This window comes from Melanostigma gelatinosum (assembly GCF_949748355.1).
Source record: "Melanostigma gelatinosum genome assembly, chromosome: 8".
NCBI classification, from domain to species: Eukaryota; Metazoa; Chordata; class Actinopteri; order Perciformes; family Zoarcidae; genus Melanostigma; species Melanostigma gelatinosum.
The window spans coordinates 12,204,524-12,232,375 of NC_136641.1; the positions used below are offsets into that span (position 1 = coordinate 12,204,524).

The window sequence follows — 27,852 nt, forward strand, 5'->3', positions numbered from 1 at the left end:
ACATTAGTGGCTGTAACCAGTAGTAAAATGTCAATGCCAATATCGCACCTGTCGATCAACGTGGGCAGGAAAAAAGAGGCCAACGCTGTATCATTCCATGTTGGCAAAGAAGTCAGCAAACCTAACAACAGGAATAATTTGGGCAAAAGGGATCTAAAAGAAACACATTCAAATTGTGGCTGATAAGACAGATGTATTTTTGCGTAGAAGTGTCGAAAGCAGCTGCATGTTCAGTGTAAATATAAAATTCAAACTGCTTCTTCCCCTCAGGAATGCACTCATGATATCCTGGCAGCACTTCAGATAAACATTGACATAGTCACCAAAGACATCCTGTCACTCAAGGACAAGGCACGGAAGCTGGTCTGCGATTGGCTGCACGAGTTCTGTCGGACCAATCTGTCAGACGTCCTGCTTGCTAGTGCTGTCCCCTGCCATGAAGAGCAGCTCAGAGAGGCTTTTATAATCGGTGGAGCTCTGATGAGGACTGACTGCAGAGACCCCAGATGGCATCTCCTCTATGTGGACACACTTATAGCCAAAGGTGAGATGGGAACTTTGCCAAACTTGCTGCTGAAATTCGCAATGGGCTCCTTGATGTCGTTGGAAATGGTCCGGTTGGAGATAATAGTTTAAGCTGAGTAGTGTTTCCACTTTGATAAAGAGAACCACTGAACCTGGTGCCCCTTGTTTACAGTCATCTTTGCTCCTGATTTTATGGTCCATCTGCTCCAGGTGAAGTCAAGGCAGCGGCCGCTCATCTGTGCCAGGTGTTTGGCCAGGAGCCGAGAGACGCAGTGGCCCAGGCCAGGGTGGGTGTGGTGGAGGCCTGGCAGCAGAACTACCGGAGCGCAGCTCGCAGGCTTAGCAAACTGACTGAAAAAGATGCATCAAGTCTGGTCTTCTTGCTGGCCCTGATCCCAGTCAATCAGCGAAAACGCATGGCACAGGTAAGCCTACACGCAGGAATCCTAGATTCAGGTTAGAATGAGCGCCATTGCCAGAGTTCTTTGTGCAAGTTATAGATAGAGAGCAATATAGTCGAGTGTTGCCAAATATTTGCTGTCTAATTTGTGATGTTTGAAACTGCAGTGACACCTCCATCAATTTAGGAGGTTCTATCTGAATCCCAATGAATATTGCATGTGCTTAAAATGGACAGTAAGGTCAAAAAAGATTTAAAGGTCTGCATAATGTATGATGATGGAGAGCATCAATAGTTCATTTAAAGAAAATTAACAAGACAGGGCAACAGCATCTTTTCATGATCTGGTTAAAGTATTGTAAATTAGGAGTATTTACGTATCTATAAGTTGCATATGAAATGCTCGGCTTCTGTATTGTAACAGGCTGCAGCACAGGAGGCCAGCAGTGTGTCATCAGGTGGCCAGTGGGACCAGGCCCTCACACTCCTGAATGTGGCAGTACAAGCCGTGGGCCATCACAGGCTCCAGTATCTTCGCCAGCGGGCTGCCTGCCTCGCTCAGCTGGGCCTACACGAGCGGGCCGTAGCTGACCTGGACAGAGTTATCAAGAAACACAACGGACCTGACTCCAGCCGCTCGGAGGATTCTCAAGTCTGGGCAGAGGACCTGTGTCGACGAGGCCGCAGCCTGGTGCTCTGTTCCAGAGAAGGAGCAGCTCTGGAGGACTTCAGTCGGGCCTTGGATCTCCACAGGAACCAGGCCATCCAGTGTGTGGAGGCTGGTCTGGGGAGGGTGCGTCTGGCCGAGTGCTTCCTGCGGGGGGCGCTGCAGCACTATGGGGAGCAGCAGCTCAACAAAGCCTGGACAAGGATTGAGTGTGGCCTCGTTGTGGACAAGGAGAACGCAGAGCTCCGCAGACTGAGGGCAAGGGTCAAACGAGAAGTGGCCAGTCCCTGCACTGTCAACTAGTGTTGATGGTGAGAACCAGCTGAGCTCACTCAATGCAGCCATGTCAGTGACTGTAGGAACGATTACAGCACGTTTGATGGTTCTTTGGAAGTTTGTAGCATTAACAACAGTGTTTGTTATAGTAATCATCCACATCTTTATAATTACATCAAATCAGTATACTGGATATGAGAGGAGAATGTGAAAGGTCGCTATTTTCAATCCCATATTTTATTAACTTCATACATGTTATAACTGAAACATCATTAATCATGAATTATTGCATGAACGTGAACAAAGCTGGATTGTGATGGTCAATATATGGTGTGAAGAAAATCACCTAACGTCAAATTAAATGTAGTTTAATTCAAACAATCACATCTCGATAAGATATATAAGAAAGTGCCTCGTGTGCAGGTTTTTATGCTTTTGAAATGGAGAAGGCACGCTTTTCTTTAATCATATCCATGACAGAAAACACAATTTAGAACACATAAATACATAAATAGAAGTAAACACTGGAATTCAGCCTATTCCACTTACATTAAAGCATGCTTAAACACAAGAACAAAATCAGTACTTTAGCACCCTTCTCAGTGCACCTGAAGGACTTTAAAAGGAAGTTGAATATAACATTCATGTGAAACTTGTATTGAGAAGTTACATGTACTTTGGGATTATGCCAACACAGTAATGTATTGCGGTTCCATGTTGCCGAAGTAGGATTTCTCCCACTCACTCATGAGGTCGAAATGCAGCGGGCGATCACAGAAGTTGCAGGAAGCTGTGGCCGGGCAGTTGAGCAGAAGCCCCGCCTCCTGCCACACCTCCATCAGTTTCTCTGTGAATGAAACATAGACCGACACTCACAACAATGAACAATTAAATGCCAATATTTATTTCTCTTTTACTTCTCTGTACCGGCCATTGTCCCCATTTCACTTGATTGGACACTTACTCTGATAATTCAAGGATCCCCACACTCACCCACAAAGTACTCCATCATGGCGGGGTTGTGATGAGGAGACGGAGCCAGCCTCAGCAGCTCCTCACCACGAGGCACTGTGGGGTAGTTGATGGCCTGAACATAGATGCTGTGTTTCTCCAGCAGGGTGTCACACACCTTGGTGTTCAGCTCAGCGTTGCCTACCTAGAAGATGGTTCATGAAAGTTGATGTGAGCCATTTAGTGCATGCTTTTTTATTAAACACAGTCAGGTCATACATGTACCAATCAAAGCTATTATTGGGATTAACTGGGTCGATTATTTCACTGGCTTCTAATTGCTTTTAAAGATTATACATTGGATCATAGTTAAACACTGAACAAGTCTAATTATTGCGTTGACACACTCCGGTCTCCATATGTTCTGTGTTGTACTTGTAGAGTTGTAGAGGACTAAACACTGCAGATGTTTTGGCTTGTCATGGATGTAAAGACTCAGGTGTTTGTAATATCATTAACGACGGCTCCGTTCCATTTAAGTGTCCCAGTAAGTCAGCCGACATGCACAATACCAGGACCCCGAAAGTGAAGCAGCTAAATGGAGTTCAGCCATCATTAATCTCATTACTTAGACAGCGGTACTCATGAAAAGGCTACAACTTGGATGTACAAAATGCCATGTTACCATATAGGTTTCTTATACATCATAATATTAGGTTATGCCTACAATCGTAAGGTAGATACAGAGGAATGCTGTTACACTGTAAGTGCCAGAGCAGTTTCCTAATGATGTAACATGCAAATACGTTGTCATCCAGTTCATATACTAATATATTTTTCTATGACAATTATGAGATAAATGCATTGTTAATATCGCTCTGGACTTAAAGATACTCTAACAACTAGAATAGAACGAGGATGAGCTGGAGTGAGATACGGTAGAGGAGGCAGCAGCACTGCTAAACCTTCCTACCCGTATGGGGATGATGTGGCTGGGACAGTTGGCCACAGGTAGGCCCTTATCCATCAACAGCTGCCTCATGTGTTTGACGTTTCTCTGGTGAGATCTGCGGAGCACCTGCCCCTCGGGGCTCTTCAGGACCCGGACAGACTCCAGAGCTCCAGCCAGGACCATCGGGGGCAGGGAAGTGGTGAAGATGAAGCCAGCTGCGAAGGAGCGCACCGTGTCAACCAGGGCGGCGCTGCTGGCGATGTAGCCCCCAACACAGCCGAAGGCTTTGCCTTGAACAGCAACAGACAAAGAGTATGTGAGGTGAGGAAGTCATCAGTAATGGGAAGTGCAGTTGTTTAAGTACAAATATAACATAATAACCTGAGTATCCACTTTTACTTTAGTTTTTCCACACTACTACATTTCAGAGGGGACAAATTGTACTCCATGAATTTACTTGACAGCTAAAATATGCATTGATGCAGACTACCCAACAGTATATAAAGTTGTTAAAAAAAAAATGATTCTAATAATAATAGCAATAATACAGTTATAGAACATATACAACAATATAACAGTTGGAAAATGGCAATTCTGCATAATATTTACTCTTACTCCCAATATATATTTATTAATGAGCCTTTTACTATTTTAAATGCTAATTAATCGTGATTATGTGTTTTTACAATGTGGTATTGCTACTTTTACTAAAATGCACAAAATCCATTGTTATGCATGACACATTGTATCAACATATTCTGTTAATAATGAGAATATACGTTTACTGTTACACCTACAAGTCTCCAATATTATAGTTTTGTAGAGATAAATTATATAATAAAATGACAAAATAGATTGTTGTTTCAGTGTAAAATAATGACATCACAATAATGTATCAAATTGTACTGTGAGTTTTGTGTCCTGATGCACCACTATTAATTTGCAATTTCAGTTTGAGTTTATCTTTTGTTTATAATCCAGGATAAGTTTACTTGATATGTGCTTGACAGGATTTTGACTTAAAACCCTACAGTTGTCATAAAGCTACACACTGCCCCAACTCCCTGATGAGGGTTTTATCGGTACGACCAGAGAGGGAGTAGGGCCGGCACCCAGCTGATAAAACCTCTGGTTCTTCTGATGCGAGCTCACTCCTCTCCTGCCCTCAGCTAAACTCCAGAGCAGCATCATGCTTGTTGAGAGATATTGCTGCCGTGTTGGCAGTATGACAGTGTCAGTTAGGGCAAAATAGGAGTTCGGCCAAGAAAAGAGACAATTCAACTGAAGCCTTGCCCTTTCAGTGTCTAATAGTATTATTTTTAAATATAGTATTTTTCCTCATACCTTTCAAAACAAAATAGAGATGAAACAAAACAGTTGGCTTACTTGTATAAAAATGTCAAAAGGAGAAGAAAAAGATGTACTCACCTAAGGTCCCAGAAACAATATCAATCTTGTGCATAATGTTGTCCCTCTCTCCCACTCCAGCTCCATGGGCTCCGTACAGGCCCACAGCGTGGACTTCATCAACAAACGTCAGAGCGCCGTGACGATGAGCGACATCGCACAGCTCCTCCAGAGGACATATTGCACCTGAAGGGCCCCAGAAAATAAGGTGGTATAATAAGAGGTGTGCCATATACATTATTCAAACAGCAGGAAATGCATACATCAAATGTCATCATTAAAAAGACACACATTTATATATATTTTTCTTTTTAAAACTACTGTGTGCATCATATTACTCAGATCAGTCAGAGTCAATATATATCGCTGAACTCTTGATCAAATTGATTGATATCTAACCTAATATACCTACATGAAATGATCTCCTCTATCACTCCATGTTAACATTCCATAGTACCCACCATCCATTGAGTGCACGGTCTCGAATGCCACTATTTTAGGTGTCTTGGGGTCCGAGCGTTGCAGCAGTTCCTCCAGGTGTCGGCTGTCATTGTGGCGGAAGATGAAACGCTTGGCTCGGCTGTTCCTGATGCCCTGAATCATCGATGCATGGTTCCCTGCATCAGAGTATATCTCGCACCCTGTGTGCCACAGTGAACACACAGTGAGACCAGGGGAGATGACTTCCCTCGAAACACTATCACCCCTCAGATAGTATCACTTTTTTCTACAATGTATGAAACAAGAAACGTGGGTCAGAGGTCAGTATTCACCTGGAAGCATCTTCGCCAAAGTGAAGAGGGTGGAGTCATTCGCCACGAAGCAGGAGGAGAAGGCCAGGGCTGCGTCTTTCTGGTGTAGCTGTGCCAGCTCCTTCTCCAGAGACACATGGAAGTTACTGGTGCCTGAGATGTTCCTGGTCCCACCAGCTCCTGCACCGTGCCTGTCCACAGCATCTCTGAGAACATCCAGAACGAAATGATAAAACGTTCAGCTGACATAATCGAATGCATCTGCAAACATGAATTATTAGGCCTCTTCATTAAAAGGCTTCATCTCCACTATGTAAAAAAAGAGATTCCAAAATGACGTTGAGTTTTCTAGAAAACCTACAAAACTCTCCTTTTACCTGATAGCGCTGAGGACCCGAGGGTGCCGACTCATTCCCAGGTAATCATTGCTGCACCAGACAGACACCTGGGAGCCTTCCCGCCCGGAGACGGAGTAATCCTCAGCAAAGGGGAAGACCTCAGCGCTCCTGTTCACGGTCTTGAAGACTCTGTATGTGTGATCATTCTTTTTCTCAGATATCTTCTCAATGAAGAAGCGGTCATAGTCGTAACTGGGGCCAACTGCAGGGGGGACAGTTGTGGTTTTGAATCAATGACAGCATTCAATGAATATCGAATCAAATCTAAAGATGCGTGTATTATTTAACATTAGAGGTAAAACATACCCATGTTGTCTTTGAGGAGGTTGGTGACAGTGTGAGTTTGAGATGAAGTTGGGAGGATTGAATCCTTTAATTCCTTCAACAGAGAAGTCATCAAACCTGTGCAAGAGGAGTGCAGGTCTGTTAGGATGAGATGTTACTATTTTGTCTTGTATGTTCGCTTCATCACATGATAATTCTTCCTACCTTCTGGGACGTCCTCCTGTACTTCAGGGCTGGCTCGGACGATCCCAAACTGAGAGGCGACAAAGGGGCAGCCCTTCGATACAGACACAGCCACCTGTGTGGCCCTCTGAGCAAACAGCCTCCTTTGGTCCAGTGTGGGAAGTCGGTGACTCTTCTGTTTGCTGGATGAGACGTTCACCTTGGCCTCCAGAGAGGCTGTGCCGCTCACACTGATCTGGCGAGCGATGATGGGGCATTGATCGGCCAGAGACATCAAGGAGGCTCCAGTTCTCCTCAAAGCTGGCTGCGGCACCGACTTTAGGAAGGGGCAGTGATGAAGGAAGGCCGCCATTGTACTGCAGCTGTTTTTACTCTGAGTTAGGACAGAAGACAGGGAATTAATTTCATTCCACAAAACCTCCGAGGCTTATGCAAAGAGTGTGAATATCATTGCAGCCAGGACGTGTAAAAAAGCGTTATGGTTTTACGTTTGTCTGAAGAAATTGTTGCTCAAAACTCAAATCTCATCTCTTTTTATTGTCAGTTGATGACTGAATTTGAAACTGCCATCATAGTGACAGAGTTAAACATGTTCAGAGGGGCCAGAAATGTATGCAGTGGTTCAGTTTAGCTACAGAGAGCAGTCGGTGCCTCCTCCAGGGTGCGGCAGGTTGCTGCTGCTTATCTTAACTCTGCAGGCGCTCAAGTGCTGACGTCATCAGTTGAGGCTGATACCCAATAATCCTCCATTAAACACAACGAGGATGCATCTCCTTCTTTTGATGAACAACTTTTATTTCCCTGCTGTTAAGAGTTTTTAAACTCAGGGGACAAAATGAATGTTGGATGTAATTAATAAAAACCAAATGATGACAAAAATATTCATGATTCCAGATTATAATTTGCCGATGAGGACGTCTATGTGTCGTTTACGTTACAAACAAAGGCCAGCTGTGTCACTTCCCTCATAATCTCCCGCGGTCAGCAGATGAGGCAATTCTTGGAATATGTGGCTTTCTCCTGTGGTTAGATGTTATCTTTTTGCTGGTCTGTCAAAGACCGGAGTCTTTTTAAACACCACATGCAGGTCAAAAGTTGAATGTTAGTGATGTCTTTGACGTTGTTGAATACGTTTGACTATTAATCACGTGGTAAAAAAAAAGACACATATCCTTCAGCTATATGCTGTAGTATCCACATCTCATGGTTCTTCTCATTGAAAAAGTAATTTAGGGATGCACTGTGTGTGTGTGTGTACAAATTGACTATTCAATTGTAGTGGGTTGCCTACTACATGGATGAATAAATAAAGCATGAATACATAATAAAATGTATGATATATTCCTTGCTGTCTGTGTCATGGATAACAACAAATATTATGTTATATGGCAGTCTAATAAACAATAACACTGATTATAATAACACTCATGATAGTAATACTACCACTACTAAAGATCTAAATAATAACAGTAATGCTGAGAACAACAACAACAACAATAATAATAACAACAACAACAGCAACAACAATGAAGCAGATGAGGAGTTAAGAAGCTCACCTGTTGACCTGCACTGAGGACGAACTTCAGAACAGCAAATAGACAGAAGGTCAGAGTCAACAGTTATGAGTCAGATGTTGAACAGCATTATGCAATCAGCTCTGCTGTTACAGGTCTTAGCTTTGGGGGCCACCCAGGGAGGTGTGTGTGTGTGTGTCCATGGGAGGTGCAAAGATGCTGATAGTGCTACATTAAGGTTGGGTCACTCTCTGTCATGTAAAATAACTTCATTGTGTTCATTTCACTCTGAAGTCTGAGTGGTCAAAACAGCGATGCTGCGTTCTCAAAAACATACATTTATGATAATAATATTGATTCTAAGGTCACTTTAAACTTTAAGCATTGTAATTTTCTACAAAGATTTAAGTGAAGCTATATAACAGTGATATAATAACGTCTCTTTTAGTGATAACTATTTCAACAGCACCTCAAATAACAATTATTTTAGCAGTTACCACTTGAAAATGACAAGGTAACAATGTTAACACACACTGGTGTTTCATTTTTACTTCTTTAAGATTTCATTAAACTCTTTTTTTTAAATGAACCAAAACACTGACAACGAGGACGGTCTAGGGTAGATTAGATAATGAGAGAATTAATATGAAACATCATTGAAATAATACCATCTGAACTAAAAAGACAACAGGTTTGAATTGAAATTCAAACACATTACTAAACCTTAGTTCACGCTGATCTATAGAGGAACCATAACGTGCATATTCGGATTGATTGGGGAACAATGCTGAATGGAAATGCTATTTTCTCTCATTTCATGTCAGCCTATGAATAATTAATAAACAGTTACTGGTTGGTTTGGGTGATAGTCTCCTTTAAACTCACTGACTGTAACTAACCAGTGCCATTTATTCGTCAGTGTGTGTGTGTGTGTGTGTGTGTTCTCACCAGCAGATGGTGCATTTTATGAATCGCTGCTGCTTCTCGTAGAGAGGCGGAGTTTTCCTTTTGCTGCTGTCAACTTGCAGGGGGCGGGCAGCAGGCAGAGGGCAGCAGGCTGGGTCCATCTCATCCTGACTGGAACACAAAACCAACATCATCCACCATCCACCCTGACAAGGACAACCCCTCCCCCCCTAAAAGAACACAGGGACAGGACCATCTTTTTTAATTCAAAAGGAATTCGCATCGAGAGCGGCAAGATGCTGGCCTGCACAGAGATGATCACCATGTGTCTTCAGTCTGCAAAGCACGACCACTTGAGGAAACAGCAGGAGCTTTGCCACAACCAAAATCAAGGCATCTCCCTTTTTCATGACGTAAGTACTCACTGGATTTTGTGATGTTGAAGTGGTATCATAATTCACCCTCTTGACATTTCTCCTTAGAATACCTTTTAGTTTGTTCAATGCATGCTTGGATCCATATGTCCACGGGTCGTCATACAACTAAAGGCGCAATATGAGTAATACACCGTCCTTCATTCTGCTCTTTATGAATGGTTTTTATTGAACCTCCCATTCACATTGTGCGGGATGTGCAGCAGCCCTGTTATATAAGAAAGGTGAGTGCATGCCCACCAGTGCGTGAATGACAAAAGAGATGCCACAGCACAGTCCTCTGACATACAAATGTTTTGAGTCATTCGACCGGCAAAGCATTACAATGTCGTTGTTTTAATTTGGTTGTTTTACATTTTTTTCCCCTCACATGATAATGAGGCTCATGACATTGGTGGTACCCTAGATAAAACATGCATATATAAAACATGATATGGTATGCATTTTTAATGTACAGCCTTCCCTTCACACATCTCCAAACAGAAACACAAAAATAGACGTTGAGTTTTGAATTGTTTAAGCAGGGTATTGCTTGCACGGTTGACAGAGGACTGGGTTTTCATGCACAGAAATGCTCTCTAACTGAGCTGTCATGGTTATTCTGCTCTTTGCTACAATATGCAAAAAATAGCAGGTGATCCCTTCATATAAAAGACGAATACAAAAGCAGTGCATGCAGTATTACAGTATATTGTACACTGCTTTATGTTTGGAGCCTTTATGGCTGTTTTTTTCTCTGGTTTACTGACTTAAATACAATACAGTGAATTAGCAGCATCATTTCCCAGCCTAGACTCCCTGACAGCTGGCTGTAAATACAATTATCCAGTTTCCTTGAGGCCGATTATTGGCCAGCGAGGTGAACATTAGACTACAGCAAGTACAAATTTGGTTGAAATGCAGTGAGCATCTATTCTTTCCAGTCTAACACCGCAGAACTGTTCTTCTCTGAACCAATTACAGTGGCAAATGGAGGCTCCTTTATTCTTTAACAGCTGCAGAAAGTAAAAGTGTGATCACTGGAGGGCAACTTATCCCACTTACTGTACCTGTCATTTGACTGACACTGATTCTCTTTTCTTGTATTCCTCTGTCTTCCTAACAACAAAATAACATTGGTGCTCACACTCCAGAATTGAGAAGTGAGAATTGAGCCTCATTTGCTCTTTTCTCACTCTAGACAGACTCATTACAGGTTTTTTTTCTTTTTTCTTTGGGTGTCTCTAAGTAAAAGTCTGTTTGTCTATTTATATAACTAAAAAAGCTGCATGACTCATTGTCTGATTTGACAGACAGTTACTCCTCCTGCAGTAGTTTTATTGTGTTCAGAGTCAGAGAGATAGAAATTACAACCGATCAACCTCCAGGACGCTAATACTGATCTTAATTGGCTCCGTGGGATGAGCTCCATCGACTCCACCAACCTCCCACCTAACAGCACCAAGGAGGAACAAAGGCCATTATATCTCCTTTCAGGCCTCACCAGAGCCGATGTTTATTGCTCTCAATTTGTTTCCCAAATTTTATGGAGCAGTTCCCTGTTGGTTTCTTCTGAGGTGTTACAGGATGCTTGCATCAGCACTAGAGAGGTTTAACAGCGATGACGCAGCCTCCAGGTTTCACGTCATCACCTGCATCCAAAAGTCATCGTTGAGCTAAAGGGCCAAACCAGTTGTGTTGCATGGTTTAGTGCATTCAACACAACTCCTTTATACTTGAGACCACTTGAAACCTATTGCCTTTCAACGGTTCGCAACATGAGCCAGTGGCTAGCAGCTAATGGTGCTAACAGCGCTAACAGTGCAATCAACATTGCACTGCTGAACGAGCCAACGGTGTTAAGCTGAGGGGGAAGCGGAGGGTGGGTGGAATCTTTGAAAACACATGATTATTATTGGTATTAGTCCCAATAATCAGTCTGGCTCTAGTTTGTGTCATCCTACACAGTAAACATCACATCTGCATTATTTGTTGTTCATTATCGTTTTGAGGCAGACTTTTCAAAATGGAAAAATCTGCCAATGAACTGCATTAACGTGCAATAATAATAGTGTAGCTTTGAAATAAATAAGAACAGACTTGATCACTGTGATTCATTATACACATACAAATAATCAAGTATCAAGAGTCTGGAAGTGATTTTATACCAAAATGAAAACGAATGGTTGCCTGGAATTTTAGGGAATGCCTAAAACTAAAGCATGTGTTAGAAAATGGTCAGCAAACATGTTAAATGTGCACACTGGTCACTGGTCTAGTCCTTACAGTGCACTCTAAAATGAACCATGAAGGCTGAACGCTTTTACAGGTTCCTAAGATATTTATTGTAATCTTTCTTATTCTGTGCACACGCTAAGTATCATTGTTTCTAGATTTCTTTGAGGCTCAGTAGATGGGGGATGAAAGCAGAGCATGTCTATGCCCTCACATTCCGCTGTCCACGAAAGGTGACAGCTGCATGTGAGTGCACTCTGAAGACTCAACCAGACACTGGACTCTATACAGTATGTCCAAAGGGTGATTAAACAGAAAAAAAACCCCACTCTGAAATGAAAGAGGTGCCACTCTGATCTCACACAAAACACTCCACCAACGGATCTGACTCACCAGTTCGATGTTACACGGGAGATTAAGTTGAATATATCAGAGATATTTTATTACCGTCTTCACAGCACAACGCAGTTAACACCAAGGACTGTTGCTTCCTGCTTTCAGGTTTTGCACAAATTAAGGTGACATCTTAAACTCAGCACGATGGTTCTCGAGAGAGAGAAAGAAAACCATAAAAGCTGTTATTCCAAAGCTCCTCGCGGGTGCACATAAATGTCAGCTATTCATTTCCTGATATGTCTCTTGTTTCTTTTGTTATTGAAATGTGGAAATTACAGCTCCATCAATGTTTTCCTGTGCATAGAAAAAAACAGAATATGCCAAAAAAAACAGCTCTTTTACAGTTGGATTGCCTCACAGAACTGTTCCTCCTCTTAATCGTTGCCGTATGTTGACCCTCATGATCCTCTCTTTTCATTGCAGATTTTCCGCCGGGCAGACAAAAATGGTGAGTAAGCAAAACATTCAGCCAATTAGATCACAAGGCTAATTAAAACTCAACTACAACGTTGATTGCGGTGTTCAGGCAGGTGGCTTGTTTTAGCTCTGAGGGGATTCATGTGAGGCTGGTGGTGGATCTTTTTGTTTCAATGCCATCCTAGATCAGAGTCGGGAGGATATAAATAACCAGGTACAGCTGCATGGTTTTGGGATTTGATTTGATTTGACAGGATGAACTCCTTCGATACTGTCGCTCGCCATGCAATGCTCATCTTAGTGATTTCCAATGATGTATCCTCAGTGAGACGGCAACATATGCAACCTGTATATAATCTTGCTATACAGTAAATGTGGCTTCAGTAGCCAATACATTTTAGTTCAAAATGGTACCAATTCACTGGAGACTTGCAGCTAATGCTATTTTAAAATCCCCCCCTGCAGACATGTCACTGTTGCATTTGATTAATGTGTTCCAGTGTTACATTGAAATCATCTCTTGACTTCAAAGGAAACCCTTCCCTCGCCCGAAATATCTCCTGGGAAAACACAGAACATTCAGTTCTGCATGAAAAAACAGTGCTGACAAACAGGAAGAGGTTTTTGCTCTTAATATTTTATTCATGCATCTCCGTTTAATGGAAAGACATTAAGGGAAGGAGAGTATCGACAATCTCTGATCAGTTTCCCCGGGATGACGGTGAAAGTGTTACGTAAGAGCAGGAATAATGACATGGCTGCCATGAGCAGGGGTCATACAAAATGGGAAAAAAAATAATTATGAAAGGGCCCTTAAAAGATGCTTGCAGGCTGTTGTGAAGAAGCTGTAGCAGATAGAAAGAAAAGGTGGGTGGATTTTTATTTCTTCAAGTTGGGTTTTACTTGACTTAGAAGACACTGGCTGAAAACAGAACATAGGTGTGACATTTTAAAAGAATTGCCCTCCAGCAAAGCTTTTATTTTGTAGTCTTTGTAGTGAGAAGGCAGATAAAGCAAGCGAAGAGAACTCTGGCGTATGCTTGTGGTGGCTATCTTCAATTTGCAGCCGAGCTTTGTTTGGTTCCTCGTCTACACGAACTCAGTGAGTCGTGCACCCGAGAGAAAAGGGCCTCCGACCAATCAGCACCGAGTGGGCTGCCATGATACGCCTCGAGCACTGCGGATTTACCACATAATGAGGGCTGGCTACCACACTCTTATTCCTCCACGCTATTGTAATGAGGAATTACATTTTCTTTATAAAGCTATAAAACAATTGCTCGTGTATTCTTGTATGAATACAATAACATGAAGTAGATACTGAAAGCTTTTACTCACCATTGTTGTGCTGAGATTAGTTTCGAATACATTCATGTTGCTGCTCACTGAGCTCAGAGATTTAAACAATGATGTAAGAATCTAATTCTTCACCACAACTCTGATTTGTCATCTGGAAATAGCAATAACAGGCATGAAAAACACTGATCAGCAAGCAATTATATTTTAGTCTTTTAAAATGAGTGAACTCTTTCTGAGCCGCGATAAGTCACAGATTTGCCTTCAGGAGACTTTGATAAGCGTCGTCATCTGAGCTGAATTGCTGTAACAAGCAGTGGGCTGAAAAAAGATGTATCAAGGCCTTTGATTGGTTACACTAGTTTTATAATGTGGACCAGTATTGTTTTACTTTATTTAGTTTTATGATATTGAAAAACAGTTTCCATTCAAATGTAAATGTAGGTGATTTTGGGGATTCCCTGAAGGAAATGTGATCCTGGTAAGACACAAGCTTCAACAGGGAGATATTTCCATTCAGGTTGCAGTTAGAGCTGCAGTAGTGTGAAATGAGACAATTAAAACTACTAAACTGCCTCGATTCTGTCGTGAGGTTCTATTTGACCAAACAACCTACAATGCTATATGCGTCTCACTTGAGGAGAGTCTCACTAACCAATTCATTGACCAATCGCATCCATACGAATTGTCACTAAGTGCCTCTAGAGCCTACTTCTGCACATTCTGAGTAAGTGATAACATTTATAAACAAAACCCTCCAGGCCAAGCGCATGCTGCACAGATTCCTGTCCTTTAGCTTGTGAGACAAATACTGTCTATATAGCTAGAAGCTCAACCATTTTTCCACTGCTGCGCTGCTGCTCTGCTCTCTGAGAAACAGCGAACACTTGCATAATTGGCGATCTGAGCTGCACTGTAACTTGTATTCGGGTGTCTAATTGGGTGTGAATCTACACCAAAGCCGTTCTGATGGAGAAGGCTGGAGAATGAGTCAGAGGTGCCACAGATTGTGTTTACTCCTACATCATGTGGAAGTTTGAGATGTGATATCTTGTTCGAATAGCTTTATCTTCCATCGTAGGTTTAACGGAGCTAGACCACAACAAATGATAAGTAAACCCACAGATCTTCATCTCAAGGGTATGATTGATATGTAATGATAAACTAAACTATGTAAAACACTTTCAACTTAACACAAGGCAAGGCAAGTTTATTTGTATAGCACATTTCAACAACAAGGTAATTCAAAGTGCTTCACATAAAACCATTAAAAGCATCAAAACATAAGGCAAAAGAAAATGAGATTTAACAGCAATTAAGAACAGTGTAAGAAATAAAATACAGTTGTAAAATGCAGAAATGCAGGAAATTGATTAATATATTAATTGAATGTGGTTCAATTAAAGGCAGCAGCAAACAGAAAGGTCTTCAATCTTGATTTAAATGAGCTGAGGGTCTCAGCAGACCTGCAGCTTTCTGGGACTTTGTTCCAGATATGTGGAGCAGAAAAACTGAACGCTGCTTCTCCATGTTTAGTTCTGACTCTGGGAACAGAAAGTAGACCGGTCCCAGACGACCTGAGGGGTCGGGATGGTTCATAAGGTAGTAGCAGATCGGAGATGTATTTTGGCCCTAAACCGTTCAGTGCTTTGTAAACCAACAGCAGGATTTTAAAGTCAATTCTTTGTTGGACAGGAAGCCAGTGCAAAGACCTCAGAACTGGAGCGATGTAATCCACCCTCCTGGTCTTAGTGAGGACTCGAGCTGCAGCGTTCTGAATCAGCTGCAGCTTTCTGACGAACTTTTTACAGAGACCTGTAAACACACCGTTACAGTAGTCCAGTCTGCTGAAGATAAATGCATGGACAAGTTTTTCCAAATCCTGTTGAGACATAAGTCCTCTAATCCTTGATATATTCTTCAGGTGATAGTAGGCTGATTTTGTAATTGTCTTGATATGGCTGTTCAGGTTGAGGTCTGAATCCATAACTACACCTAGATTTCTGCCTTGGTTTGTGGGTTTTAACATCAGTGATTGAAGCTGAGCGGTGATTTTCAATTGTTCGTCCTTGGTACCAAAAACAATTACTTCTGTTTTATCTTTGTTTAATTGAAGAAAATTCTGGCACATCCAGTTGTTGATTTGTTCAATGCAGTTACCCAGCCCTTGTATGGGATTATAGTCCCCTGGTGACATAGAATAAAACTTGCCCAAATCAGAAGAAAATCTCTTCTGGAATTGTTTTGCTTACAAGCCTTTGCTGTGTCGCGTACAGAGCCATCCACTGTGTGAGCTGGCAAGAAGCCAAAATTGTTCTTGCAAACATAACAGATGATATGATTTACTGTTGGCGCAGGCCTATCAGTCTGAGCTCTGTTGCCTGGCGGAGCCGGGTCTCAAAAGGTTTCTGTGCTTACAGAGCACAGCTGGCGAGATGGAGGCGAGATCTCATTACCGTCTGAAGTTCGTCAGCTAGTGAGCTCTGCTCTGACTCCTCAAACTAGCCCTCAACGCTTGCTGCCATTTCCTCAGGACCCTGCAGGCCCTGCAGCACACGGACGCTGCTAATCAGAGGCAGACTGTGCTCATCGTCAGCACTCACTTGTCTTTGTGTTCATCCTCTGCTATTAACACACACTAGAATCGGTTGGTTAATGTGCACACTGTGACTTTATGTGATTGTCACAGAATTGTCAAAGAAGAACTTGATTGTAGCGGAAATCAAAACAGCGATGTGGTGTCGTTTAAAAAGCAAATGTGCCGCTCTATTAGGTAAATATTACTCCTGTGAGCAAGAATTGGATTTTCAGCTATATCACATCACCAACAAATAATAATTGGCTGCGTTAATGGAGTTGTTAAGAGGAAGTTATTGCCAAAGTTTCATTTATTTCAATGGGAAAGAGTTCTAAGTGTAGTTTTATCCTTGACAGAGCTAAATGAAGTCAGTTTTTGGGACTATGCCGATTGAGGTGAAATATTTTCATTTGCAGCAGCATCTCTGAGGTTATCGCTGGAATTGATATCGTGTTGTGAAGCCAAAGCAGCCTTCTAACATTACCTTGAATGATGGAGACATTCTTCATTCAGGTGATAAAACCTTTCAGGCTTCAGCTCGGTGTAATTTTCACGGTCTTCCTTCAGACGACGGGAAGCTGTCCTCGGACGAGTTCCTGTCGTACTTCACTGACGGTATCCTCACTGACGACCAGATGCAGGAGCTGTACTCTTCCATCGACAGGCAGCAGACTGAGTAAGCTTATCTTCCTTTTGGACGTCCTCCAACTCCGCTGCCATCTGTAGCCCATCCTGCTCTCCTGCTGCCTGGCAGTCAGACATCAACACCTCACTTCAGTGAAGATTATGTCAATATTCCATAGAGAGCCTTAATTCGGGCGTGAAAGCCTCAGAGTTTGCAGCACTCTGTATGCACACTGATGAGCACAAATACGATTGTGAAAGATGCAAAACATTGCCTGAGCCAACGACTCTTGCAAAAACATTTATTGGAATAAATAACGTCTGGTGTTAAGAGCAAAATAAAATACCCAAGAGGAGGTTTTGTGCTGTTTGTGGGCACAACACTGATGAAATAGAAATGAGACATCACTCCTTTGCTGTTGGCATCAACTGATCAAAGTACCAATGACCAGGTGTTAGCTACACCCTTTTTTGTGTATTGCCAACTGTTTGCAGTACAAAACAAACAAACACTAACTGTGCATTCATTTCACTGTTGAAGGAAACGTAATTAAATCGATCATCTTTCTAAATTATTGAAACCAAAAGATCATCTACCACTGACTGAAACAACACTATATCTCCAAGACATCTTGCCTGCCTTACTATGCAGTAAATTGATCTTACAGTATATGTAATTGCTATAAATACATGACGTTATACTGCACCTTATGTGCAGTAATAGTGCGTTTAGGTTTAGTTGCAAGTCAGTTGTGCTCCTGTGTTTCGTGCCTTGTCTAAACGGCCCTCAGTAGTGCATATCATTGCACCTTGTTTCAAATAGAAAGCTACAACAAGAAAACAAGAGTCTACAGCCAAGCTAGTGGCCGAGGCTGTGCGTTGAGCTAAATGTTAACATGCTAACTGTCACGGGAGTTCACAGGTAGGACCCAAACGCAAGACCACAGGAGACAGAAGTTAATGGAAACAGGTTTTATTTAGCCTGACTAAGACAGGAAGGTGTGGAGCCCGTGGTCCGACACCCGAGTGGCAGATCGACGGTGTGAGGCCCGTGGCTCGACACCGGAGGGCTGGCAGCTTGACGGCGTGTGTAGTCCGTGTAACACAAGGCGGGCAGAGCGTAATCCGTAGAACACAAGGAGGGCAGAGGATGCCACGGGGTTGAAGCGGGTGAAAGACGGTACGACCCGACAACCCCAGACTGCAGGACCAGAGTTTATATAGAGACAGGGGAATCATGAGTGGGCCCTGAGTCTGGTGTGTCAGGCTGCAGGAGGTGATCGGCTGGAGTGTCCTCAGCTGTGCACAATCCAGGGTGTGGCCATGGGAGGTGTCTGAAGGCAGAGGACAAACAGAGCACATGGCACACAATAACAAACAGGGGGAATGACAGAACACATGAGAGGAGATCAGGGGAAACACACACCGGGTCAGACAGGGATCCTGGATCCTGACACTAACATGCCCACAATGACAATGCTGTTAAGCTAGTATAATGTTTACAGGTGTAATTTTCACCTTCTTAGTTTCTTACACTGAACACAAAGTACAGCTGTTGCTGATGGGAATGTCATTAGTATTGCAGATCATAAACCAAAGTATTGGACAAATTAAAATTTTGACTTGGTGATGTCGCTAAATAAAAAGGTTTATTTAATTACCATGTCTCTTTTTCTTCTTCTTCCCATTGCCTTATGTAGCAACCTGGACATAGACAAGCTCTCAGGTAATTGTGTGGCATCCTTGATTCATTTTACTGACTTTGCTAATAAAATCATGTGTATAACTTTCGAGACGGTAAGATCGCCTGTATGTACAAAAGCCAAATGCTTCACCGTTTTAACGGTTGCTACTTGCTAAAGCTGTCTGATGATGACCATACCTTTTTCCGACTTGTTGGGAAAACCACACTTATCAGAGTTTTTATCAGACATTAATGCTCAACAAACCTTGTTCTCTTCCAGAGTACTTCACTCCACATCTGGGGGAATACGTCAACGTCCTGTCTGCTCTGGATAAGCTGAATGTGGCCATTTTGAAGGCCATGGATAAAACTAAAGAGGTGGGTGATGACCTCCTCCTCTTTGAAATTTGTACAAGCAAAACATAATTTAAATGTTGCACGGCATGGTGTTATCCATGTAAACAGCTTTCAGAACACGTTCCGAACAATTTGTAAGCATCCGTTATCTCGCCAAGCATGCAGACTGTCTGTTTTTGTTTTTGCCTCAGCTGTCAGTGTGAAACCCTGTCAGGGGTCTTTGAGGTCACTCTGCTATGGCGGGCAGCTATTCAGGAGAAAAGAGAACTGCCCAGCATGACTGACTCCGCCTGCTATCTGCTCTGCCTCTCCTCACCAACAATACATTTTTAAACATGAGCTCTCAGAACCTTACAGACCGAGTTACGCCTCGTTAGTGTGAGAAACATTGGCAGACGTTTGTGTTTGTAAATCTGCTCGACAGCCAATAATGAGGAAGCAAAGCTAATTATTTTTGACGGTATTGTAGATTTATTGATTGCTATGGATGTCGTAGAACTGCAACATTCATCGTTGAATAATCTGTTGGTCGTTTTTTTTCTTAAGTGTTAATTGTGTAGTCTATAAAATGTTGGAAAATCATGAGGAATGTGTGAATTTGCATTGGACATGCTGAGCCGTAATCATTCTGTTTTAGGCACACACAGTCGAGATCAACATCAGAGAACTCCTACTAACACATAATCAACAGCTCACTTTCTTTATCGATCTCAGCTAACCCTCCACGTTAAGACAACTGGTGAATATGTATTTCTATCTGACAAGGGAAGAGAATCCGGTGCGGACTGTGAATGGATGCTTGGATGTGGATGCAGGCTTGTTATGAGGTGGTTTTCTGTGATAACCAGCGACTTTACTCACTGCAGGATGACAGTAACTAAGGCTGACAAACTGATGTCAGATGTCCTCCACAGAACTGCAACCACAAACATACAACCATTTTATCAAATGCATAATCTCATTTTCTTTCAGTTTCTTTCGCTCTTTGTTAATTATGCTTCTCTTTCACTGTGTTATCTGCTTTCTCTGCACATCCATCTTCTCCGACATTGTCTCTTTCTCTTGTCATTTTCTCGATACCACCATGCCTTTCTACAGCTCATGTATTTTTCATGTTCCTATTAGACGGTCAAAAATCTTTCTTTGCCCTGAAGAGCACCTGTCCTTTGAGTCATACTGAGATTCTTATTGCTGAACCAAAGATAAAACTGATCCTATAGCAGTGTCCAAGGGCCACCAAGACACATGTAGCGTTAGGCATGGGTAACATATGTGTAACACTTTTACATACAACTACAGTAAATAATACGTTCATGAAGCTTCGAAAAACTACGAGTAAAAGGATGAACTCACAAGACTGAAATGTGTCGTCTGTGTTGTGGTAGTGCTCCGAGATAACAAGCAAACATCCGCCGTGATTTGACAGACCTTCTGTCTCGTAAATAAAGGGAGGAGGAATTGAGAGAAGGACTGAGGTTCATTACTCGTGTAGTGCAGCGTCTCCGCTGCCGAGAAAACGGAGAGTGTAGAAACAAATATTACAACAAGCTTGGTGGTCATTTTTCAAATGTGTCCTATCGTCATTTTTTTCCTGAACTCAATTTTGTTGCACTGCGGGACGCTGTTGATGGTGATGGGGGTCATTATCCACAAAATGTCAGTTTAGTTAAAAAGAACAGCAGCCACTGCACTGAAACCTGGCAAACTGGCACTAGACATAGCATTTTTACCTTTTGCGTCCATTCATTAACTCAGGGTAATCTACACAGTAACATGTTGACTCCAGGTTTCCTTTTTTGTTTTTTAGCATTTGGGAATAATGCTATTTTAACTTGGTTCCTCTTACCAAATAACTGCAGTAAGATACCCGTTAAATGAAGATCTTATTCCCTTTTCAAAGGAGGAGTGGGAACATAATCCCGACAAAACACAAACAACCTCAAAATACAAGGTTTTCAGTGAATTACAAGATTATCTGAGAATGAGCAATTTCCATGCTCAAAGCATAACACGTCCCAAGAATGAATTGGCGTCTGGAGTTGCAGCTTTCTTCACAGTTCATATGATCGCTCAAGCTGAAGATTAACAGGCAAACAATCATCATATTAAACAACAAAACACAAGAAACATTACCTCAGATAAGATACGAAGTGAGGGAACAATGGAAAAATGAATATTTTCTTTCCCTCCCTCACATCATGGCTGATTCTTGTCCTTCATTTCTACCCATCCTTTCAGGAGTATCAGGGCTCATCAGTGCTGGGTCAGTTTGTGACTCGCTTCTTGCTGAGGGAGACCTCCACCCAGCTGCAGTCCCTTCAGTCATCAATGGACTGCGCTATGGAGGCGGTTCATGACCAGGGCTGTACTGAAAGTCGGATACTGAGGAAACCTGAGGACCTGCCTATCCAGAGGGCAGCCAAACGCCCCGGTCGACGCATCCAGAAGAACATGTGTCTCTCCCCTACTGACCCCTACTCTGGCATGCTCACCACAGGTATGTTTCAGTAACATTGCGATTAAGATGCTGGAGGTAAAACTGATAAGGGCGAACGTTTTAGCAAAATGCTCATGGACCTAAGCCCAGGAGGATACTCACAGTAGGTCATCCAAAACAAAAAAATCACTTTGATATGCTGTCGTTCAGACTTCTTGTGTTGTGCTGATGTTGTGTTTCTGTGGTCAGGGGTCAGCGTGGAGCCAGATAACCACTGGGGCTCCCAGATCAACCAATTGGAGCAGCTCATAGACAAACTGGAGTGTGAGGTTTGTACAAAATCTGTTTTTCAGTCTTTATGCTAAGCTAAGCTAACTGTCTGGCTCTAGCTTCATATTTAGACAGACATGAGAGCGGTGTCAATCTTTTCATCGAACTCTTGGCAAGAAGTAAAACACTCTTGGCAAGAAGGCAAATTAGTATATTTGCCAAAATGTCTATCTATGCCTTAAAGACACACTGTAGTGTAGTTTAAAATAATTTAAAATCATTTAAGCTCTTTAAATGAGCCCCAGGATCACATCAGCCCTATACTGATGCGGTTTACACAAACATGCCTTCGTTTCAGTTTCATGTAAAATGTTCAGCCAAAAGGTTTGTCTCGTGAGGGACAATTGCTCTTTGTGAAGATCAGGTTGAACCACAGAGGCTCAGCTGCGACACACAGAAATGTCAAACAGGCCGTGCAAGCCCAACTGCGTGTCTGCAGATACACAGCGTTTGCCCTGCGGTACATGATGTCAGAGGAGATGATTTGTACAAAGTGCATGTGGTTGTTGAGGCCAACAATGCAAGCGGTATTGAACGACACAAGCTGAATGTCATCCAGCCTGTGAATACATGCTGTGCTTCACTCGAATGCTCAGTGCTTCACACAGATATTGATGCATCGGTGCAACCCTGTTGCTCTGGGATAACAGATTAATGTTGAATTTATGGAGATTTAGAAAAAGCCACCGGTATTTTGCCTGTATAGGTCTGAAGAAGAGAACAAATATATTCATGGTGCTCCGGTGGGATTTATTTATTTAAATTTTTTCATCTGAAATTATAGATGAGGTATTTGCCAAGGTTAGAGATCAGCACTGCAAGGATAATGAGTTTGAATAATTAATGTTTTCTTATCTTGGCCATGCAGACTAGAATAAAGTGTAACCACAGTTCTCAGGGCTGCAGTGAGGCTGTTGGAGGGTTAATATGAATATAGCGATCTCTGCCTTGTGAAAGCCAATACTTTGTGACAGACGGTAACCAGAGGCCGTTTCGTTCCTGGTTTGGTTTAGTCGGTCCTGCTGTATTTCTTGTTCTGCTCATGACTGACTGAAATATTTATGCCCGCATTTTCAGAGTCCACATCTTGAACCTCTCAAAGAGGACACATTGGCCGGGACGTACAAATCGGTGAGTGCTAAATATATCGGCACACTAGTATGTAAATTGAGATTTTACAAGATATCTTTGCACAGAACCAAACAAATTGTATACGTTATAGTATATGATTTATGTATAGTATTTTTGAACAGCTGTAATTTCCCATATGCAATGCACTACAAATCCAAAATGCGCCTTATCTGTTGAGGTTTTTGAAGATGTGATGATGAATCTGGTTTGTTTTCTCTCATCAGAACATACTTCTGGTCCAAAGACAAATGTCTGTGAAGGAGAAGGATGTGGAGCAGTTTCAACAAGCTCTTAAAATCTACACAGTCACCACCACCAGCCAGCTAAACAACCTGCAGTATGTCCTTTCGTCTCCCTCGAGATCTCTCTGTGATTTGATGCAGCCACATCAGATAGCTTACATTTCCCCACACATATGAGATAACCCCCCACTGCCCTCTTTTTCTCTCTGACTCTTTTTTATTTTTTAGCGTTTCAGTCCAGAACCTGCCAGACAGATCATGCTTCATCATGTACGAATTTTGGCAGGACCGTCTCTCCTGGATGAGGTAGGATCACGAGGACTTCACGGCATGTTGTGAGAATATCACTGCTAAACCAAAATGTGCCCTGCACACCAAGCTGCTCACAGGTTCCCTTTCAAGCATTATTGCGTTACTGAGAAGCAAATGGCCGTCTCATCCGTGTCATCCCTCTTTCCTCTCAGCTACCTGCAGTCGTCCATCAGTAAAACCTTCCAGCGCTGCGTTATCGACTCACTGGAAGAGCCAGAGATGGTCTCCACCATGCTCCTCCCAGGTAGAAACCAGATATCTTACGGAAAGGCTGCTTTTTCATGCAGTTAATCTCACACAAATCCAGTTCGATTTGGTTGATATTTTTATGAAATAATGGTAACTATTCTCAGTAAAACTGTGAGAATGATTGAAAATAGCATGGCTGGTGTCTCACACAATAAACACAGGTTTTCAGTTCAGGTTCAAGATACAATGATTCTATTTGTATGTCTTTCTGGGAAAATGATTTGTGGAAACAATAGAATTTAAGTGATTTAGCGGTAAAGAATGCCTTTGATATTAAAGCTGCTTTAATCCATATTATTATATAAAAAAGAGCAGATAACAATTTGAAAGGAGTGTTGAACACACTCCAGCTCCCCTCAGTTGTACGGAGCGTTTTAGCTTCTCTCGCCGCCTTATTTTGGTTTCTGGACCATAACTTCTAGTTTGGTTCACTCTTACCGCTCTCATCAGCTGCCCAGCACTGAATGGCAAACAACGTTAGCAACAAGCATGAACATAGTGGAGCATTTAGCGACTAAAGAGCCAGATATTCTCCTCAGAAGTTGGTGGCGAGCAAAACAGAGTGAATATTGGACTTGCGTTCTTCAGGTTCCCAGAAATAAATGAACGCTAATGTTGCTCTGTATCTGCTGGATGTGTAAATGTGCAACTGTTAGCCAACAAATTCGCAATATCATCTTAAAAGGTGATAATGTGCTAGTGTTGTGTTGACAGCTTGTTTCCACTGCCCCCAAGTGGCCAAAAACAATCTGTTACGTAATGCAGGTTTAATGTGTGAGAAATGCTGAAGTAGATATTGAATTGTAATCTTAGAAGGCCATTGCTGTCTTAAGGAAAAATAGAAATACATGTTGATATTCAGCTTATTTTCCTGTTGTCATTGTCATTTATTTGGCCACAACACATTGATGCTTAATTGTTGTTTCATTTAACAGCCTCTTGGTGGATTATGAACAACAACTGACAGGACAAAGCTGCTGCTCTTCAACACGGAAAAAAACAGGAGGAAGATCTGATTGTGTAATTGTTTTATATTTTTGTTCTTTGATATCCACTTTTTCCCTCATGGCATGACCAGTATTGATTTTGAAAAGCTATGCTCTGAGGTTATAAAAGAGAAGACTGCTCAGATAAGTCAGTCAAGAGTGAAACAAAATCAAAACCTCGGAGAGAAAGATTTAAGGTAATGCAATATGTTTTTGTGTGGTGAGGATTTGTGCCAACATTCATCTAACAGGCACGTTTCTTGCTTCTGATTTAATAGGAACATAAGAACTGGAAGAAAAAAAACATTTGCATGATTTCTTATTTCTCAGTGCTAGTTTATTTCAATCAATCAATCTTATCTTAAAATAAATACAATGTCATTGATGCCACACAAATGGAAACACATGAATCACAATTGATCTGTCCATCCATCACTAACCATCACACATTCTTCAGTGTAGATAAAAACAGATATAGCGGTTGGGTTAACCTGCATTTCCCCTTGTTCTCTCTGTGGTGTTGTGCTTTGTTGTCTTCTTCAAAGCTTTGCATCCAAGCGTCCTTTTGCTGGTGGGTTAGACAGCAAGAACGATTATTGTCCACATCTAAACTTGTATCATCCGTGTGTCACTCATGCACTTCAGAAGAATATGAGACGTGGACCTAATTGTGAAAAAACGGACATTTATAGTTGACTGTCAGTTGAAAAAGGTAGAATTAACTGCTGTTAGGAGCAGCACTGAAGTGTAGTGAGACATTAGCAGACAACAACAATTGAATAAGTTAGTCTGTAGTTTTCCTGTGCTGTTACTCTATAAATATATTTGAAATAAAACTCAAAAGCCATTGTTTTACACTTGCAGTGTGTAGTCAGTATACAATAAACACACACACACATAGAATTTATATTTTAAGTACAGAAATTAAGCAGTTGGGTGTTATAACATTCGGCAGAAAGTCTATTTAGATTGTGAATGTGTAGTTAATGAAAGCTGTAAGCTGTACGTTATTGTTGTACAACATTGGTAAATGTACAGTATGATCGTACATTGAGCAGTGGTCGCTCTGATCATTTGATGAAAGAATGTGTTTGCTCTCTTTTTTAAAGTATTTTATCATTTATTTTATGAAGAATATACAGTTGTTATGTGATTGCTATGTTTCTTTCTGGCATGAAATAAAGTTCATGACTTGTTGATGACATTAAATGATTGTCCTCTTGCTTAAGAAGAGTGCGGTGTTTATAAATTGTGATGAAATTGAAAAAACAAAACATATTTATGAATTCAATGAATGGTAAGGTCGAAACGGTCCACTGTATTGCTGCCACCTCATTCTGTGTTCATGTCAAAGAAACTGAAAAAAGAAGAAATTATTTTCCGTCTCCTTTAATGAGTAAGACTCTAAATAAATATAAGCTCATGATATCAGCAGCTGGGACCTTTGAGAAACATCTAAAACATCATGAAAACAATTCAAGCCCACCTTGTGTTGAATCAATCGACTTCGTTTTCGTTGTTCTTTTCGATTCCTTTGACCTTAATCAACTCTAACCTAGAATGTTTAAGCACAATATTTCCACTGCAATACATTCACAGTCTGCATTTTATGCCTTAATAACATATATAATCAGAATATATTTGACTTCACAGCTTCTTTATACCCGAGTGTATTAACTACCAAAAATAAGCGTTTAAGTTGTTGAATTATTTTACTTAAAATCCTCTCAATACGTAATTTATGTACAGCATAATATATGATGATAATATGAGGATTTCCTCACTTACTCTATATCAGCGGTTCCAAAACCCCCTTCTACATCCCGACCGGGTTCACGCACCCCCAATCTTCTCTCTCTCCAATCATACATTCCACCATCCCTTTCACATGTGTTGTCCCTCTCCACCACCGCCTCTCCATCTCCCTATTACGCGGTCAGAATATTACCACAACACGCCGCTTGTCTCCGGCAGAAATGCGCTCATCCACGCACGGGAACAACACCGAGTTGTAATATATACCTCCATAACACCCCGCCACTCTCGGCTCATACCTCCCCAGCAACGAGGCACATCACCCGGCCACAATACCTCCAGAATGTCCCCCGGGTGAAATCCGGGACTTGGTTTTATGGTTCCGAGTGGCGGCGCTCACCCGTTGGCGCCGGGACGCGAGGTCTCCAGCCGCCCCCGCCGCGAGGCACCCGATCGTCAGGTCTTCAGCCCTCGGAACAGGCCGCGGGTCAACAACTCGTGGGTGGCGGGGTAGAGGCGAGGCAGATCACAGAAAAATAATAAAGACTAGAGTACAGCAAAGATATGTTGATGAGAAACGTATTTGTAATCCGTCAAACACAAACGTAATCAGGGAGAAAATACGTTTATGGTCAAACGTAATTGAGAATGCATTTTAGTTTTGGGGGAACGTCATTTTTAGGAGACAGGACTGCACCATTAGACCACCATTACATTTTTCCTCTCGCGCACCCCCTAGAGGTAACTCGCGCGCCACACTTTGGGAATCCCTGCTCTATCGTATTGCATCTGAATAGCCACTTATTTTCCATAAGTGTTATCCAGACATTGAAAAGAGGCTAATGTGTTACCTCTCATTGCAACTGAACTTAATAGAGTCTCCATAAGTAGAAGTAAATGTATTAATCCTATTTACATATATTCTAATAAAACCCAAACAGCTTGAAAGCAAAACCTGTCGTTCCAGCAGGCAGGGAGATATGCAACCTCTCAGGTCCCAACAAAGATGAAGGTAAATGGAAAGGTTTCTCCATGATGTAAACTTAAGGAAGAGAAGATGGTGCAGGCAGGAGGTCTTTTACAGATGCAGCCTCTCGTGGAGAGAAATGCTTCTGCTGCTTCAGATCTCTACACTAATCCTCCCCTGTGGCCATTTCCTCCTTGTGACAGTGAAGCGTCTGCCAGGATGTCAAG

The 27,852-nt window shown here is 42.0% G+C and overlaps 2 protein-coding genes across 2 annotated transcripts; one reads left to right on the forward strand and one right to left on the reverse strand.

The window, feature by feature from the left end:
* Nucleotides 1-2,095: 2,095 nt before the first annotated feature.
* Nucleotides 2,096-8,486, reverse strand: LOC306780379 (5-aminolevulinate synthase, erythroid-specific, mitochondrial-like). The gene is made up of 10 exons (XM_079272735.1): nucleotides 8,353-8,486; nucleotides 6,818-7,169; nucleotides 6,635-6,730; nucleotides 6,308-6,530; nucleotides 5,952-6,136; nucleotides 5,640-5,819; nucleotides 5,200-5,364; nucleotides 3,793-4,061; nucleotides 2,862-3,024; nucleotides 2,096-2,715 (listed from the first exon to the last, which is right to left on the reverse strand). The coding sequence occupies exons 2-10, from the start codon at nucleotides 7,146-7,148 to the stop codon at nucleotides 2,552-2,554; spliced, it is 1,776 nt and encodes a 591-aa protein (XP_079128861.1). The 5' UTR covers nucleotides 7,149-7,169; nucleotides 8,353-8,486; the 3' UTR covers nucleotides 2,096-2,551.
* Nucleotides 8,487-9,469: 983 nt separating this feature from the next.
* On the forward strand, nucleotides 9,470-25,970 carry LOC306781586 (N-terminal EF-hand calcium-binding protein 1-like). Its single transcript, XM_079274495.1, has 12 exons — nucleotides 9,470-9,629; nucleotides 12,684-12,708; nucleotides 17,119-17,227; nucleotides 18,876-18,901; nucleotides 19,140-19,237; nucleotides 21,455-21,713; nucleotides 21,903-21,982; nucleotides 23,061-23,114; nucleotides 23,339-23,451; nucleotides 23,585-23,662; nucleotides 23,821-23,912; nucleotides 24,853-25,970. The coding sequence occupies exons 1-12, from the start codon at nucleotides 9,513-9,515 to the stop codon at nucleotides 24,879-24,881; spliced, it is 1,080 nt and encodes a 359-aa protein (XP_079130621.1). The 5' UTR covers nucleotides 9,470-9,512; the 3' UTR covers nucleotides 24,882-25,970.
* Nucleotides 25,971-27,852: the final 1,882 nt, after the last annotated feature.

What these genes read in the sequence shown, in the direction of transcription:
- LOC306781586 (XM_079274495.1), top strand. Translation starts at nt 9,513, where the DNA reads ATGCTGGCCTGCACAGAGATGATCACCATGTGTCTTCAGTCTGCAAAG. An exon ending in GCATCTCCCTTTTTCATGAC is followed by an intron (nt 9,630 to 12,683) that starts GTAAGTACTCAC and finishes TTTTCATTGCAG; the next exon opens with ATTTTCCGCCGGGCAGACAA. An exon ending in TAGACAAACTGGAGTGTGAG is followed by an intron (nt 21,983 to 23,060) that starts GTTTGTACAAAA and finishes CCGCATTTTCAG; the next exon opens with AGTCCACATCTTGAACCTCT.
- LOC306780379 (XM_079272735.1), bottom strand. Translation starts at nt 7,148, where the DNA reads ATGGCGGCCTTCCTTCATCACTGCCCCTTCCTAAAGTCGGTGCCGCAG. An exon ending in TATTGTTTCTGGGACCTTAG is followed by an intron (nt 4,062 to 5,199) that starts GTGAGTACATCT and finishes TTGCTGTTCAAG; the next exon opens with GCAAAGCCTTCGGCTGTGTT. An exon ending in GCCACATCATCCCCATACGG is followed by an intron (nt 3,025 to 3,792) that starts GTAGGAAGGTTT and finishes ACCATCTTCTAG; the next exon opens with GTAGGCAACGCTGAGCTGAA.